We start from the raw sequence: 18,976 nt of genomic DNA, 5'->3' as shown, positions 1-18,976 counted from the left end.
CTCATGCCATTTCTGAGTTATTCTCCAAAATGTTTCACTCAACTTTATAGATTTTTGAATGGAGATGCCATATTGGTGTACAACTTTAGAACATGAACATGCATATGGCTGCTGCAAATCAGCCAAACCATCTGAAATTCACTTGTGATGAAAGCGCTTGAAATCTCTAACTCGCTAATGTGAACTTGAAACATATCTCCTCTAAGACTTTAAATGTTCAAAGTGCTTTTGAAACCATAAGTCAGAGGAGACCTTCTTCAACCTGTACAGCTTTGTTGTGACCACTTTCTTCGTGAAAACACAAGGTTAACATTTGGTAATTCAAAATGCTCTATTTTCAAAGAAAATGTAATTAAGGTATTTACAGCCAAAACAGCTCAAGCGTTCCTATCAAGGGTGAATTAATGAATTCATTAACAGAAATTTGATTTCATTTTTTGTTTCAATATTCTATTCTTGAAATGAACATTCCAAAGCTCAAAATGGGGTCAAAACAAAAATGTTAGCCTCACGTAAGCCTCGCGCATGCTCAACACTGAAAGATTTGACGCGATTCTTGCAGAGCCCTGTCAAGTAAATCAGTGGAAAAGAAAGGGCTCTGCTCGCAGGGTGTAATACCACTTCTCATAAAGCCAGACAACAATCCAATCAACATTCAAGATATGAATCAATCACCGTTTGAACAATTGAAATATTCACATCAAATAAACAAAGAATGAAATCAAATTTCCATGAATGAATTCATTAATTCACCCTTGATAGGAACGCTTGAGCTGTTTTTGCTGTAAATTAGTTCTCTTACAGTGCATTCCAGTTGTTCAAAGCGTGGGCAGTGCTATCCACCGCATAAATCACTATCCAATGGATAAGTGTTGGTAAAACAATTCAACTACACTTTCAACTGGATAGTGATTTATCCGGTTGATGGTGCTTAATCCACCCTTTGAACAACCGAGGCCAGGTGATTTACATTACATAAAATATTCCTCAAGAGAAGGTGTCTCCAAATTGAAGAATGTGGCAGTTGTATTTCCATACAAGCAGGTCAATGCATTCCTTAATAATGTCCCCACCACATATTGTTGTCCAACGGCACTTAAACCAATTTTGAGGTTTTTCTTAAAGTCAAGAAATTTGAATGAACCAATAATGTCCCCAAAAATCCATTCGACAGATGAGCGCACAGAACTCATAGACTTATTGAACTGTTCCATGGGAGCTGTGAGGGGAACTTGCCGAAATGGCTGCTGCAAGTGTATCCGGAGTGGATACGCCGGGTCTCCATACACGCACATAGCTTCACCAGTGGGACTAAAAGCATCCCTTTCCATCTCTTCCAACAAATGCGAATCTTTAAGCATTGCTGCATCATGTTTTTTGCCTTCTGTTTAAGTTTAAAACAAAAAAGGGAAATCATTCAATTAAGTTATACATGTGTGTTGTGATTTAAATATGTGCTTTCATTTTTATTTTTATTTTTCCATTTGTTGCAGATTAGAATAATGATGATGGCAAACATAAAGAAAATAAGGATTAATGAAAATTTATTATGACAATGAAATTTATGTGCGAAAAGTAAACTAATTTATACTAATGGTGGAGGTGCGAAATTGAATAAATAAAGATTAAAATAACTGAAATTACAAAACAAAACTAAACCAATAAATAAATAAACTACATGGGCTTTATAAACAGTGATCACAAAAAAAAATTATACCTAGAAAATGTAGTCACCCTCTGTAGTCAATTGAATAAAAATTACAATAAACAACAAGACTTTTTTAATTCACAGCAGACAAAACATCACAAAATAAATTGTTCTGTGCAATTTTAAAAAAGTAAAAAGTCTTAAGTTTTTATTGCTTACCAACGGGGCCATACAGGTGAGCAACCAGTCCATTGGGTAATGTTACTGACTGGAACTTGAGGGCGTGTACACGCTTGTGGCCATTATACACCATCTTTTGATTTTCCCCTGGCCTGCAAATTGGCCGCACGGTACCATCAACAAATCCAAAGCAATTTGAAAGCGCTGCCCCCCTACCAGCTACAGCATCTGCATAGACTTGCAGGTTATCACTGTTTAGGAGTTGGTGATTCCACTCAGTAAGTTTAGTATGATGGTTGTCGTATATCCATTTCTCGAAGCAATTCGCAATCATGCATATTTCTGGGACAGCACGTCCAAACCTGTAAAGGTAAATAAAAAACAATCAAACACGAATTTTTATCTCGCAGTCTCATAAATGTCATCTGTTATTAGCTCAAAGCTCACAATTTAATTGCCCAAAGAAGCAACAGGTCCATTTTTGATTTATCTATGTTATAATATATCAGCAACAAATAACTGTCACCTAATTAACGAGAAGAACTGCAACATTAAATGCTTTAGGTTCTACGTATTAACTGTGACCAGGTTCACAAACACGTGACATTGCATTTTTAGTATAATTTTGGAATTACAGTTTAGTAGAAACTATTTCCTTTCTTTACTGAATAAACCCACATAATCTAACCACACAGGATTTACATCATGAATTTCCTATATGTCACACCACACCTTGTATTAGAATCATAAGAATATCCTTCTATTGTTTGTTTCCTTATAAAAGAAGTGCAGTTAGTTAGTTTAATTCAGTAGTTCAAAGTGTTCAAGACCTGCACTTACAAGCTGAAGACCCTTTGGTCAAGTACAATACTATTCCTTGTGACCTAAGTCAGTGATTCATTTCACTCAGGATTTTGGTATGTCACATTTGACCTTGTCATTATGTTTACAGTTTAGATTTAAGTTCAATACTACAGTCAACATGTACTTATCTTAAGCCAATTGTCTAGTCTTTGCTTGAATCCTCTGTTGATTCATATCCAAATTGTATCCAGAACATTGTATATGTAGTTTCCAAAACATTGTATTTACATGAAACTCATTTTGTTACACAATACTGCAAGAGTTCATTGTTGAAATTAGATATTTCACTGTTAGTCTAGCTTTGTTTAATGCAGCTATGATGACAGATGTTGTCCTGTCACAAAGTAACAAGTTTACAGTTTTTCTCAGTTTTGTGTCTAAGAATCATTTAAATCGCCATCAAGATTAGTTTATTTCTGGATAAGAGGATTAATACTTTACTTAGTGTCATGCAATGTTTATTGTTTTGTCATGCAATACTTTGTAGGAATTTAGTGAATGATCATTTGCAAGACTCTAGTTGTACTATTATTTCTGTATTATATTTTGATTATTTTATTGTAATATTTTTAGTGATTTGCTATTGTAATTTATTCTTTTCAGTTTGCAATCACCCTTTTTTCTGTATTCCTGCATAAATATATTTTATTGTGGCTATAAGTCTAACTATTAAAAAGGTTTCGGGCTCGGACTTTAAAGAGGGAAAGTCTGGTCCTCGGATTTGATAGAAACGCTGAAGTCTTGGTCTCCACTTTTTAAATAAATGTCTCGCAATATATCTTGAATTTACAATGCAATACCCCTACCTGTGTATCATGTCACTTAAACGGCACGGGTACGCGAACCGTCGCAAGACCATGCACAACCCTTCAATCTGGTCTGCTCTCGTTCTCTGATGACATGACAAACCCTCGGGCAGTCCAAGAGCATCTGCAAGACGTGGAATGTCCATTTTTCTAACTCGAAATTCGTGGAAACACTCGGTTTCGTCCATCGCATCCAGGTGAAATCGATCGTAATCACTGTGCGGGAATGTTGGATTTTTCGAGAAACTAGCGTCGTACAACAAAATAAATTCTTCTTCAGAAATAAAATTATGACTTAACGATAGCAGCAGCATCTCTCGAGTTTTCTTTAAGCTGCACATGATCAAAAGACACTGAAACAACTGGAAATAACAACCGTGTTTACATTTTACGGTCGACTGACGTCTGCAACATTTGCTTAACGTAATTAGTCGTGATTACGTGACGGACGTTGTGACGTACTCGACCCAGGGCCTGTAGCTCGCGGCCGAACGTCCGTGACGTCCAACGTTCTCGATGCTTAAGGTCTCTTTTGTCTTTTGTCTGACACTAGCACTGGGGTGATCATTGGGGTTAGGGCTATAACACCAAAAAAATTGTTTAGAACCGCAACAATTTTGTGGATCCGCGACTTTTTACCTGCGACACATGCCGATTAGACACATCATCATCATCATCATAAAATCTTGGTAGTGGTAGGCAACAACAATAATTTCATAAGTAAAGAAAATCATTGCAATTTAGGCAGTTGCGATAAAAAAGCCTGAAAATGTATTCATGGTTAAATCCAGGGTGAAATAATGACTTTTTACCTGAGAAAGCGGAATTCTTCTGTATGGCCAAAGTATTATTTAACTACCGGTATGTACTGTTATAGACAAAACAAACAACTTACCACTACTTTTTACAGATGCAATGACAAACGCCCTCAAGTCTGAGACAGAGAAACTCGAATAATCGTTGAGAATCGGTACAGCAGCACTGGGGGCAACTATGTAAAACGAATACAGTAAGAACTGTGGTTTATAAAATGACGTAGCCTGCGTTGCAGACGAACAAAACCCCGGTATAGTGCGTCTGCGAATTAGAGCACAAAAGCTTGTTCCGGCCCCCCGCGTGTTACCAGGGATTTCTATAATAATCTCTGATTGGCTTTTGAATAGGGCCGTTCTTTCGTGCGTTGTAATTGGTCGAGTGCATTTATGAGAAACCATAGTTACGCTCTCGACGAAGACCAGATACAAAACAAACTTGGCGGCGATCACGGCAGATCGGACCAGATCGGTGAGAATTAGCGTTGGAAGCGGTAAAAAAGCAGCCGGTTCGAACTATCTCATAAAAAAAGAAAACAACGATAACGACAAGAAGCATGCACAACTGACAAGCAAAAAGGTCATGGTATAAATGTTGAATAATCTACATTTGTCTTGTGGTGAAAGAATGTCACACAACGAACATCCGTCATCCGTGATGAGAAGCAACACACCTTGCAACACAATAAACAGCCGGACCTGGCATTACAAATGCAGAATGCAAGTAGTCGACATCCTCACGAAACATTTAGGACCAGAGGGAATATTTCAAAAGCTCAAAAAATATCTTGCAAATGTGAATGTTCCAAGACTAACCGCGATAGTAATTACATATGACAAATGTAAAACAGAGGTGTCAAAATATACAAACAGAAAAGCCGTGCAGACCAATGTCTTATGGCTCTACTAAACTTTAAACGCCTCCAAATAATACAACTGACAGCATATCGTGCCCTTTCTAAACACGTAAAAAGCGAAATAGATTGGATGACCAATTCCAATACAGAACGGCACAAATTTATGACAAGAACGTTTTACTGTATCTGGTATCTGGTGTTCATCGAACGCGTAACTATGGTTTCACGAGATCCACTCAACCAATTACGGCGCACGAAAGAACGGTCCTATTCAAAAGCCAATCAGAGATTATTATAGAAATCCCTGATAACACGCGGGGGGCCGGAACAAGCTTTTGTGCTCTAATTCGCAGACGCACTATACCGGGGTTTTGTTCGTCTGCAACGCAGGCTAAAAATGACGTAGTTTTGAAATTTAGATTTCAGCAGCAACAGTGGTCCTTCTTGTGTGGGTATAGATTTTTCTTTCACAGCCATCTTTGGAACGATTTATTTGAAATGTTCCTTACATTTTTGCGAAAGCTGCTGTTCAAGAAGGTGTCTCTAATTTTTTAATTTTCAAAATAGAAACAATACTCATTTTACCTGCGACACATGCCGATTAGACTATCTCTCATTTGATTAGTCATTAATTATTGGCGATGATCAATGAGTAAGCGATGACTAATTGAAGCCCAAAAATTTTGTGCCCTACCGATTACTCATTAATGACATTGACTACTAATTGATCAATTACTTATGGGGCTTCGTAATGTACTGCATATGTAGCAAAGAAAATAAAGGAATAAGGTTTTTGGTTGTGTCACCTGCATACAGCAGTAGCAGTAACAGCGTGAAAAGATTTAGGGCCACTGATAAGCTTCCCATACCATACCACTTGTAACACAGCACTCTTCTTGTTAAGTTCTGTTGTTCAAACAATGAGTTGAGTGTGTTGATATACTGACAGCTTATGTTATAAAGCATAGCAGCCCTCCCTTGAATAGTATTCCAAGGAAGAGCAAGAATGAATTTTGGCATTGCAGTTTACTTCTAATTAGTGGACGGTGAAGTGAAAAGTGTATAAATGATGAATACTTCTACGGTATTTTATAATCTACTTGACAAACTATTTTATGAAAGGCCAACATTGACTAGTCGTTAGTGTTGTTGTATTCCAACCACAGTTTAGTTAAAACGGCCACTTTATAGAAGAATCTTGTTTTCACCAAAGCAAAAATTTGTGTTTTAAGTTTAACTCCTTTTTCTGCCATGCAATGGCATGGCACTCGACAGGAGGCTTGGTTACAGATTGATCTTTTGTTGGTGGGCATCATACTTTGAGGAATACCGTAAAATTTTGGTTACAATCCCTGGGATTTTGTGGGGCTTTATTTTTATAAATGGGATAAAAAAACGTTTCAAAACAAGATACAAGGGTCCAGATAATGTGCGAGCCAATTCAGTTAGCCTAAATAGCCCATTGGTTAGCCTAAATAGCACTTCGGTTATCCTAAATAGCACGCTGGTTGGCCTACTGTTAGCTTAGGTAGCTTGCGGTTATTCTTTTATTGGGATTAGGGATTCCTGGCTCGGATGACTTGCATGCCTCGCTGGCTCACATACTATCCTATCTCAGCTTTGACAGTATTGATGGAAATACGTTTAACGTTAAACACAGGCAGCCCAAGCTCTTTATCAGATTACCTTTTGGACGTGACTCTTTCTTATAAGCAGTGTTGTGTTACAAAGATTCGATTTATAAGGGTTTGTACGCAACGGTTTTGCTTAAAAAGTCATTTTTTTATTATTAAACAAATTGTCAACAAAATACATTTTGCAGAAAGAAAAACTCCAGGTGTATTTCCAGTTGAGAGTGAGAGGGCCATGTACTTCTTTATTTAAAAATTATATTAATCTTATTGGACTTTTCAGACATCTCATTGCTATATTTATGGGGGATGTTGCTGAATGCAGACATCTCTCAATGGCTCGTATGCATCAAAGTACTGCACCAGTATCCGGGATGTGAGAACAATGTAATGTAAACGGCTGGCTTTGTTGATCAGTGACACTGGGAAGAAAATTACTGTTTTGGACAGTTGAGAGGTCACATCTAGGACCATCACATGGTAACGAATTCCCAGAAACTCTGTTAACAAACATCTTGTGATTGACTCAGTGTATGTCTTTGTTTTGTTCAGACAATATGTCACGCATATGCTACAACTTAGTAAAGCCTTGCGTAAATATTTACCTTGTTTCCTATACGTAAATCCATTAAAATAACCCGTAAAATGATTTGTACGGTTTACACTATGTATGAATAAATTCTCATTTATAAAACTCCCTGAATAAGTCCGCGACAGTCTGACGACACATGTAGGAGAATAAATCAGTTGTTCAAATACCGTTCGCAAAGTGCTGTTCACTAGTTTAGTTTCCAAAAAAAATATCTTCTAAAGTTGATACTGGAGGAAGCCACATGAAGAACGGGGCCGGTAAAATTATAGTTGCTCCGGGCCAAAGTGAAAATTCGCCATTACAATCACACAGAATCACTGCTAAATTATTCAACTAACATTTCCCGCTGGCGGGCTTCGAAAATGTCAGACTGAGGATATAATACTTCTAGAATTTGTCTGAGAAGTTTATTCGTATTTTGCCCGCAATGGACCACAAAATATACATACGGTAAACATAATGCACCATCAAGATATTTAGAGTATGCTAGCCAGGGAAATCTTGCTAGCCAACCCCACACAAAATGGCGCTTAGAATTCGAACTTTCCACTGACACTGGGAATTCAAACAACTCACATGGTTTTCAAAGATTCTCTATTAACCCGAACTTGTCCTGGTTGGAATATGTTCTCGTTTCTTTGAAAACCAAGCCGATATCGTTCACAGAGCAGTCCTCCTTACGGCAAACTGGATCGCCTCGAGCCATAGACTTAAGTATTTAAACGTGTTTGTAAACTGAAATTCCCTCTTCCTCCGTAGTGTGCTAATCAGAATATGAACAAACGAAGGACTTTCGGGGAGAGGCTTCCCTTTATATACGATTGTCACTAGTTTGCACAGTAGTTCACGGCCTGGATAGCCAATCAAAACCGAGTTTGAGTGATTCAAAAGACAATGCGTGTGTTTCTGGCCAATCGGACAGGGTTTTGAGTGATTCGTGAAAAGATCAATATACCACCCACTCCCATCCACTGCGTACAATTTTTTTCCAGTCGTGCCTACGAGTTTTTTCGCGTTGATCTGGAAGTATCGACAGAGGATGAAAGCGTGTGAACGGAGACTCTTCAAATTTGCTCAGGAAGGGCTGGATTTGCTGTGTATTGTTCAACGGAATAACGACATACAACGCTTTTTTCTTTGTTTTATTTTATAATAAACAATTAAACAAGAAGGATGAATAAATTTATTTCTTTAACTAAATAAGGAACCTGAGAAATAAAAAAACGCAAATATTTGGAAACATTTGAGTGATTTGTGCAAATCACTTGAACAAGTCTGGATCCACCCCTGAAGTGGTAGGGAATTTCAACGATTGTGCAGCAGTACTAATGCTCAGAGCACATGTCACGCAATCTCTTGTTCCTTAGGCCTCCCTTTTCGTAATTTTCTTTGAATTAGCCTTCCAGAGAATTGAGTTTTTTAAATCTTCTCAAATCGAATGAGCTTTTTGGAACAGGCAGTACAGATTAAGAGGTCACTTGACAAAAATACAGTTGCGTCGATGTCGATCACACTTTTGATTAGACCAGGAATACCCACAGAGCTTTTACCGAAAACTTTAACTTTCAGTGTTTGAGTGCAGGCACAAAGAAAACAGAATGAATCACTTCAAACAATTTTCTTGGGGGTTTCTTACATAGAACGAGAACATGGAATATCATAAATATGAATATCATCAGCGACAATGAATAAATTCTGAGACGGCCGTTTCACGGAAAATACTCCGCGGGTGTCGGTTTCCATTCTAACACAGCTCATTATTGACTATCTGTTATACAATAGGCGGATGCTGATTGGTTTTTTGAACCGCCAGAAAATGGAAGTGGCAGCTGTGTTGAGCAGACGTTCGTGGGGGAGAAATATGTGACGAGCCGTAAGAATATCTGCGTAGGAGGCTATGAACTGGACAGGTTACCAGGAGAACTTTTTACTTTAAATACATCATTCGAAAATGATAATTCTAGCAGCATGAGCTGGCCAGGGATCAAAGTCTTGCAAGTAAAGCGCAGATGTAAGGTCATGCTTGTGTGAAACCTGTCTGAAGATCTAAAGAATGGAAGTGTGCATATTTTCACTGGTGTAAAAGGCGATGATCGTCTGGTGTTGGTGAGGTGGAGATTTCCTGCCAAACATGGATAAAGAGAAATGGTACAGGGCACAAAATGGGAAGTGTTTAGCAGTTTCCCCTCGTTTTAGCTTATGCCGTTACATGCCATAAGTCTCAGGGACTAACACTTCCTTCTGCAATTGTACACTGTTCATGCAAGTACGTTCCTGGATTAATTTATCTCGCTGTTTATAAAAATAATAATAATCAACTTTATTTTTCGAGGGTGACACTTAACAGCAAACACCGATGAACTTGTGGCCCTCTAAACAAATTCGAAGTAAACGTATATATACATATAAATAGTGAAGTAATAAAAACTAATCTACAAACGATTTAAAATATAATTTATCTAAGAATTAATACAATATATATTGTATATTATACAATTATATTAAAAAAAAACTGGAAAAAAATGACTTTGCCGATATTTCGTGTTTATTAAAAACACTTGGTCAGGGCAACTGACAGAGTATGCTTGACCATTACAAGAAATACGTTACAATCTGATGTAAGATGCTAATCAACGTTAAGATCTTTAGCATGTGCGATGCATGCGCGCACTCTACAATGAAATCCTTACCAACTGAACAAATGATTGAGTCCGTGCATTCACTACAGAGAATCTTAAACTAACAATAAAAATGCTTACATTGACGACTATAAGGTTACAATCAGAATGTGGTATACATTAACTTTACATACAAGTTGTCTAACTAGGAATGCGCAGACAAAAGTACAACTAAACTATAACTATAATCATGGTTCCTGTAACAAGCCGATATCTAAACCTTTAAATGACAGGGTACTGAAATAAGTCCCTCCTGGGGTTACGTCTTAAAAAGAAATCGTCACTGTTAAGACCGAGAGGGGAAATAGTCTTTAGACAATACACCCACTGAGCCTCCCTTTCCCTTAGCACAAATTCGTCTGCACACTTATCAATAAGCTGCACCCAAAGATCTTCTACTCATGGTCCCGCTGATTGAAATGTTTGTATATTAGGTCATCTAGTGCCTTATTACTCGTTGACAACCTCTTATGAGCGCCAAGTCTAGATTTATGATTAATAAACCTCGTTCTACATTTTGTTGTAGTAGACCCTAAATACTGCTTAGAGCATTTAGTAGAAGATAATAAATAGATAACATCATCAGTGTAACAGTCCATTTTAAAATTCATTACATAGCTTCTGCCTGTAACATTACTTTTAAAATTCTCCCCCTCGATAAGGGATTCACAAATCCTACACCTCCCATCACCACACCTAACACAACCCCTAACTAAACCACGGATCTTATTGCATATTATACAATAATATATAATTCCAGAGTTTCTTCTGAATATATCCAGATTCTAAATTTTAGTCCTCGACAGCTTTTAAAACCACAAAGAGACAAATGTCTTGCTGTTTCCTTCAGTTTCATTGGCCCAGTGGCACATCCAGTTATAGAACTTGTTAAGCTTGTGGAGTCTTGGGTCATCAGTCGAATTGATGTACAGCCTATCGTTAACTAAGGTCACAGGCTCGCTTGTGTGCTTAAGAAGCTCAAAAACAGCATCCAGTTCATCACCATCATTTTGGGTCCTTTTTAGGTGTTTCTGGTACTTCTGTAGAGCAGAGGAAATATTAAAATTCAATGAGAAAAGAACATGAAAGCTAAATAATTTTAAATTATCTTTGGAAAACATTTGTGTGCTAAAACGGTTTTAAAATATCTTGGGAGTTTTTTTACTGACAAATCAAAATCAGTCATTTTGTTGAATACCTAAGCAGAAAACACAGCATACTTAACAGAAATATTTACCAGTACAAAAACTTTGTCATTAGAAACATTATAAGAAACATTTAAGGAATTTGACCAAGCGTGCAAGACAATGATATAAATACCTGCATTAGAAACAACATCTTGGCATCTAACACATCTTCTGCAAGCTTGTTTCTCGTGATACTGGCTGAATCAAGGTTTAAATGTTGCAAAGTCAATTTCTTGTGTAGTGGGAGCGAGTACCTCTGCTAGTCCCAGTCAAAGGCACTTCAGAACTGCTACCTGGTGATTGACTTTCCTTTCATTTTGAGGCACCTTGGTTTTCCATTCTTATTGCTCTTGTAGATATTATTCCTGATTTTCTTAATGTTATGCTGTTGAATATATAAAATGTGTTACGCAACAAATGGCTTAAGCTGTTTTAATATTAAGAACTGAGATTGTCCATTAATAGAAGACTTGACAGTATTGTAACGAGTGGACATTAGAAAATTCTTGATAAAGCAGTGAACATGATCTTTCCAGCCTAAATTAACCCCTTTTCCACCCCTCGCTGACCCAAAAATAAATCAATGCTTCAATGAATAAATGAATAAATAAAAAAGTTCAGACTGACTGATAGAATAAATGCATAAGTGCATGATGAAAGAACGAAGAATGAATGGATGGATGAATGAATAACTACATGCAGACTGACTGACTGATGGTCACGGACTGATAGAATAGGCGAAAGATTTAGTGAATGAATGGATGGATAGATGGATTCATGAATGAACGAACGAATGTTTACCAATGAGCACTTTAAGACTGGGATGTTATAGTAACAAGACTCAATTTTAAAGATAGACTACCTTTAGGTCCATGACAAATATCGTCAGGCATCCAGTGTCTATGTTTGTTGTCATAAACTTGCTAACTGCAGGGTCCTTGTCCTTAAAATGTATTTTGATAAACTGCCTGTTGTAGACTGCACCATCCAGCACACACCAGTATATCCTATATCTGATAAAAATAGGCTCAAAAATATCATTTAATTAGCTATAATTTTTAAACCCTTTATCTAGACTGTTTTAAACATTACTTTTGAATGATGAAAAGTCTGACCTGATGCCCATGAATGTGCTTACACTGTGCAGACACATTTTGTACCCTAAACTGTTTCTGTAAAAATTGGAATACAATACAATACAATTGTCGTTTAATGTGTCATACCAGCTAGTTTACAGGTATTCTACCTAAATTATTTAAGAAAAAAATAATGATAATAAGTGAATAAATAAATAAAAATATATAAGTCAGGATGATGAGATAAAATCTAAAGTAATTATTATGTCTACAATATGCTGTACAATAAATGAGTCGTTACAACTAAAATTAGGTTTAAAGGCCCGAAAGGTCAATTACTGAATAACTGATTCACTGACTCAAATCCAATTTCTAACATCTTCAGGACACCCTCCTAGAACAGATGGTATAGATCGCTGGGAGTGCAGTTTGCTGCTACCCATTGTGCAATAGGGAACCTGAAGCCACCATCACTCAGGAAAACAAACTGTAACACATGCGTTGCAAGTTCTGGTTCACTGTCCTCGCCTACAAATGACGATAAAGAATAAAAGTAGATGTACTGACAATATTTTTTTATTATTGAAAATAATATAATGTAAGGGCAAAAAATGAAATGAATGATTTTCGATAAGAACCCCCACCCCTCTGAAAATTCCAGTTAAACTTCATACATTCCTTTTAAATTTTCGGTCTTGAGGAACCCCACCCCCAGTAATTTCTACTCCTCTTGTAGGGGAAGTATAGAGTTTGTTTGGAACAACACAAGTATATACCTGACAAAGTTTTCATAATATCATGACCTTTCCCTAGGTCAACGTTGCCCACAAGCTTATGCTTGCCACTTACAGATGTCATCCCTAGGTTCTACTACCGACAAAAATGAAAGGGATAAAATATGTTTTTAATTTTATCACTCTTAATCTAATATTTTAGATAAAATTATTTACAAATAATTTTTTAAACACGGGACCACTCGGGTCCCGAACACGTCCCGCGTGTCAACTCGGTTCCAGGCCTCACACGGCCATTATCCATGGGTGTGGTTGATTATGACGTAGGCACTTTTCGCGTGACGTCACTTGCATTACGTCATCGACAAAATGCTGGCTTCTGATTGGTCCGTTTTTCCCGTTCTGCTCTCTGATTGGTAAGTAAACAGGGTTCAACGGGCCTTACTACTAATATGTCAGCCGGCCATGCACCTTTTGTTGAAACAAGGCATCATTGGAAAGCTTAAAACCAGAATTGCGTTAGCTTTAGTAAACAGAGAGAGGCAAACATATAATAACCATCACATAATTTTTTTTGTTAATGATATTTAAATTTTACATACTCTGTTCACCTTGATGTTTTGCTTTTGAAGAGCATTCAGTTCTTTCAGCTTTTCCTCTTATCTCTCCTGGGACGATCTACATTGTTTGTCCAACACTGACTTATCAGATTTCAAGCCACGCCTTTCTGTCTGAAAATAATACAATTTTGATCAGACAAACAGTTTATAAAACACTCTATAGCTAATAAGCCAAGAATGATTTAGGAAAGTGGTCATAACAAGTGTATCAGATAAGGACCCCCGCTGACCTTTTGTAGGGGTAGGGGGGCCATATGCAAGATACCATGCCCAGTGGGAGTGGACTTCTGGACTATTATCTCACAACATCAGTCATGACCGATGGGAGAAAGGTGGTGGACATTATTTTAAGATCAATGTTTTCTTTGGGGATGGCCGCCAATTCAAACGAAAATCCAAGTGGTGTTTGAGTCGTGTATTGTAAATTAATAATTTCTCAAGAGTTTTGTCTATCGAAATAGGTAAAAGGAAAACTGTCTGTAGAAATACCAGAAAAAAAAAATTAAATCACAAGGACATTATTACACGCATGTTTCTGTTCAGGCTTTCCTCTTGCCCCTTGCAGAGAGCAAAAGGAGAGCCTGAACAGAAACATCAGACATGAGTGTTATTTTCATTCTTCTGATTGCTCAATGTCGATAGTGAATACTGGGACAGTCGACTAGCCTTTGGAATCCAAAGACTTTTATTATGCTTCTCTCTTTCCATCACAAATAAGCTACATGGTTAGTTACGTGATTGAATTGTGCTGCATTTGTTGGATTGGTGCTCATCTTTAATCCAAAGGACATCCCGATTGCATTAATTTGCTGTTCAGGGACTTAGTAATTTAGTTCAGTACAAGACTGTTAGAGAACTACCTGGATCTTCATCTCATAAATTGCAAAACCACCCATAAAATCTCCTGGCTTCAAGCCATTTTCTTTGGCAGCATTCATGCACCACATAAGAACTTCCTCGTTCCAACATGGAGTCTCTTTGACCTTGTTCTTATACATTCTGTAATTAAAGAATAGTGTAAAAGTTTGAGTTGAGTTAAATAAACATTTCACTGTAGATTTAAGTGATAATAAGAGTCGGGGAATTAATTGTTACAGTTCTTCCAACTTCCACAACATTAATATTGGGATTTCTGTCACGGTGTTTATTCCTGAAGTTACTAAGGAACATGAAGTATTTGCATGCGCAATAACTTTTGGATGATCGTGAGCATGCAGTCACGTTGTTTTTTTATTCTTGAAATGTGTAATAGGCATTTCCATGTGTATAATTTAGTGTTCATCCCCTTATTGACTTATTGCTTGATAGAATAATGAACTGTCAGAGTGGGTCTAGCATATGTGGGTTTTTGCAATAAAGATCCAGGCATAATCTCATGATCCTGTAGATAAAACGTCAATCATTACATATTGACAGATATACGACAAGGAGTTCAATTAAGTGCTTGTGTGTAGAGGGAGAGGAGGACTGGGAAGGGGGTGTTGATTTTAAGTGAGTAGCATGACTAGCAAGGAAAATATTCTATATTATAAACTCACTCTCTCTTAAATACAGAAAATTTCTTTTTGGCAGTGGAGTGTAGGTATTTCCATTTATCCTTCACTTCTTGCATCTCATAGTTCGCATAATGCAAAGCGTTCATGTCTCTTTTAATTTGTTTCCATATTTCATTTTTTTCTTGTTGTCACGATAACGTCTAGGGTCCCTGTAGACTATGACTTATTCGTCCGGCACATCCTGGGGAGGGTTTGGAGTGACACCACTGCAACTGTAGCATCTGGAAATGCTGGTACCAAGTAGCCATTTCACCTGAAAAGAGTTGGTCGATCCCGCATTGGGTATTCCAGCTTCCTGGGCCCCATACCATTGTTGCTGTGGCATCATGATGCGGTTTGGAGCTCCTTGCTGGTTTGAAAGGATGTCGCTCAGCTGATAATAATGAATTTGACTTGGCAGAAATCCACCATTTGATAAACCACTTGTTGGGTTGTAGAACTCATTAAAGCTGTTGGGATCAGCAGACAATTGCACGAGAATTTGCCAGATACCTGGTTCTGACTAAAATTGTGAATTGCTCTCGCAGCCACTATCTGCCTTGGGAGAACTGCCATTATGGGGCTCTGTTCTGGAAGTAAGGAAAGATCTTCTTTCCTCTTTTTAGGTAACTGTGAACAGGAATCTTGAAACAAATAGACGGTCTCGAGGACAGACTGAGATTTTGCATTAGATCTCTTCCGTTTACTAGCCATTTTTCCCGCATTCTTTGGACTGGGCTGCAGCAAAGATGTTTTCACACAGTCTGGTGGAGCAGTTAACACAAGAATGGTTGCAGGGCAAGGAGCCACCTCTGCCTGGAGTCACGATGTGACTCTTGTTACATGCTCCAGCAACCACAAATGATCCATATTTCGCACCAGGTTTCTGGATGACACTTCCTGGGGTAGCTATCAAATTGGCAACTTTTCCAAGCATCACTTCGAGGATGGTAGTGGGTATATTAATTTTACCACTTTCTGCGGTTAGAGTCAGCAAAGACAGCTGCTGCCACCGATGTTTTGTCTAGTCAATTTTCTCAAACATTGCGCTTGGGTCAGCTGACCACACATGATGTCGTCTACAATGAGATGACCAAACCCATTTCGTATTTGGTAGGGACCTTTGCCAAAAAAGTGTATGGACAATCGACGGTAAGATTTTTGCAAAAACTTCGCCGGATGGTAGCCCTATCAAAATCCGCTGCGAGGAGGACCTTGAGGCAATTTAATCTGTCTTCGTCTTGGAAAACTTTCAATTTTAACTTGTGTTTACGATTTTTTGAACTATTTAATATCAGTCAATTAGACACTGAACTTACTCGTTGTACAGTCTAAAAAGGATGGGGACAGGCTTAGGTGAAGGAGGTAAGAGGCTCACAGTAGACTTTTTTATTACTCCATTTTCTATATAAGGTATATAGAAATAATTATTATTATTTTCCCCGTGTTTTTTTTTTTTTGTCCTTTTGATCGGTTTTTGTTATTGTCGTTTTTGTAAACATGTGTAGCAAGCCAGTATGCAGAATCACTCCTTCAGTTAGTAAAAAAGCCACCTTTAAAAGGAAAACCAAAAAAGTGTTTGTACCAAGGTTTCAAAGGTTTAAAAAAAAATATTGCGTTGCGAAAAAGATCTCGGCTGGAACTGTCAACAGAGATTGGGATGTCAGCCAGAAATTTGCAATGGAAATTTAAAACAGAAATGTCACGTAAATTTAAAATCATTTCTCTAAATGTGAGAGGATTACGAAATCAGAACAAAAGAGGAGCGATATTTTCCTATTTGAAATCACAAAAGGCAACCTTGTATTGTCTTCAGGAAACTTACTCTCAATCTAATGATGAACAGGTGTGGTCCCTGGAGTGGGGCGGACAAATGATTTTTTTCTCACGGGACTGCACACTCAAAAGGTGTGTGCATGTTACTAAATCCCAATTCAACCTTTCAGCTTTGCAATATCCAAACCGATCCCCAGGGGCGATATATAATTGCAAAAATTACAATCGACGAGCTGCCCTTTTTTGTCGTTAATATTTATGCTCCGAATGACTACCGCGAACAAGAAAGGTTCATTCAAAATTTAACCGAATACATTATATCAAATTCAGATACCTCTAGACTTATTGCCTCCGGCGATTGGAATGTTGCTCTTAATCAAACAGATAAACGCGGTGGCCTACCATGGAAAGCAACAGCTTACAGAAATGCCGTTGTTGATCTTATGGACGAACTTAACCTAATTGACATATATCGACATTTACATCCGAATGCTAAAACATTTACATATGAATCAAAACCTTTAAAGTTAAAATCAAGAATCGATTTTTTCCTTGTCTCTCATGCGTTATCTCTCGATGTGCTCAAATCCGAAACCCGCAATCCATTGATCCCGACCATAAATCAATATTTCTATGCTTAGAAATCAAAAGTGATTTCAAAAGAGGACCCGGTTTGTGGAAATTTAACAACACTCTGTTAGAAGACGAAAGCTATAAAGTACTTATCGAATTTAAATATCCGCTGATACAAGCAAAATACTCTGAGCTTTCAGACAAGCAATTATTATGGGAACTAATAAAAATGGAGCTCCGCTCCACAACCATTAAATATTCAAAACAAAAAGAAGTGAACAGAAGACCAAAGAGCAATCTCTTCAGAAAGAATTACAAGAACTTGACTTTAAAATTTGCAACAGCGATGTGCTAGATGAGGTCATACTTGACAGATACGAAACCGCTAAAGAAGAATTGAAAAAAATTCACGAATCCAGAGGAAAAGAGGCTATGTTTAGATCAAAAACAAAATGGTTGGAACATGGTGAAAAACCAACCAAATATTTTTATAATTTAGAGAAGACTAATTATGATAAAAAATGTATCCGCGAGATTAAATTAGAAAATGAGGAGATCACTTCGAATTTCACGGTGATAAACAAGGAAATCGAAAACTTCTATAAAAATATGTATACTTCAAAGGTTGATAATATACAAACATCGCAGCCAAGTAAAGGTTTCAGTGATTACATCAAGGATATCAATACACCCCGATTGAGCAAGGAAGAACAAGAGGATCTGGATCAAAGTTTATCATGTCAAGAACTACAAGATGCACTGAACTGTTTTGCTGAAAACAAAACTCCAGGTGAAGATGGCTTCACAAAAGAATTTTACGTCGCTTTCTTTGACCTTCTATGGGGCGACCTTCTTAATTCGTATAACGAAGCTTTCAGCAAAGGCATACTATCCATCTCCCAGAGAAGAGGGACAATAACACTCCTTCCTAAAGGTGATACTTACCTGACAGATCTGACAAACTGGCGACCTATATCTCTTCTAAACATCGACTACAAAATTCTGACTAAGATTCTGGCATTGAGACTAGAAAAATATTTACCCAAGTTGATTCATGGCGACCAAACGGGATTCGTTAAAGGGAGATACATAGGTCAAAATATAAGACTCATGAGTGACTTAATGGAAGACCTAGATCAAAAGAATCTCTCTGGAATTTTTCTATTTATCGATTTTGAAAAGGCTTTCGACACTTTAGAATGGAGTTTTATTCTGGATACTCTTAAAGTTTTTAACTTCGGTTCAAACTTCATCAAATGGTTCTCTACTATTTATAATGGCTCTCAAAGCGCCGTATTGAATGGTGGCTACCTGACAAATTACTTTGAAATATCTAGGAGGGTAAGACAGGGCTGTCCTCTTAGTCCTTTTCTTTTTATTCTTGCGGTTGAGTTACTAGGTTTAAAG

At 37.5% G+C, this 18,976-nt stretch overlaps 1 protein-coding gene and 1 long non-coding RNA gene across 2 annotated transcripts; both read right to left on the bottom strand.

The window, feature by feature from the left end:
* Positions 1–879: 879 nt before the first annotated feature.
* On the bottom strand, positions 880–4,031 carry LOC144650181 (uncharacterized). The gene is made up of 3 exons (XM_078509838.1): positions 3,499–4,031; positions 1,868–2,190; positions 880–1,384 (listed from the first exon to the last, which is right to left on the bottom strand). Exons 1-3 carry the CDS (start codon positions 3,837–3,839, stop codon positions 972–974), a joined length of 1,077 nt encoding a protein of 358 aa, XP_078365964.1. The 5' UTR covers positions 3,840–4,031; the 3' UTR covers positions 880–971.
* A 5,784-nt stretch (positions 4,032–9,815) lies between these two features.
* On the bottom strand, positions 9,816–11,597 carry LOC144652335 (uncharacterized). The gene is made up of 2 exons (XR_013570477.1): positions 11,389–11,597; positions 9,816–11,108 (listed from the first exon to the last, which is right to left on the bottom strand). It is a non-coding gene; the product is annotated as an uncharacterized LOC144652335 (long non-coding RNA).
* Between the last annotated feature and the right edge of the window lie 7,379 nt (positions 11,598–18,976).

The sequence above is a fragment of the Oculina patagonica genome, chromosome 4 (genome assembly GCF_052425735.1).
Source record: "Oculina patagonica isolate OP01 chromosome 4, crgOcupat, whole genome shotgun sequence".
NCBI classification, from domain to species: domain Eukaryota; kingdom Metazoa; phylum Cnidaria; class Anthozoa; order Scleractinia; family Oculinidae; genus Oculina; species Oculina patagonica.
This window is presented reverse-complemented; position numbering and strand designations above follow the sequence as displayed.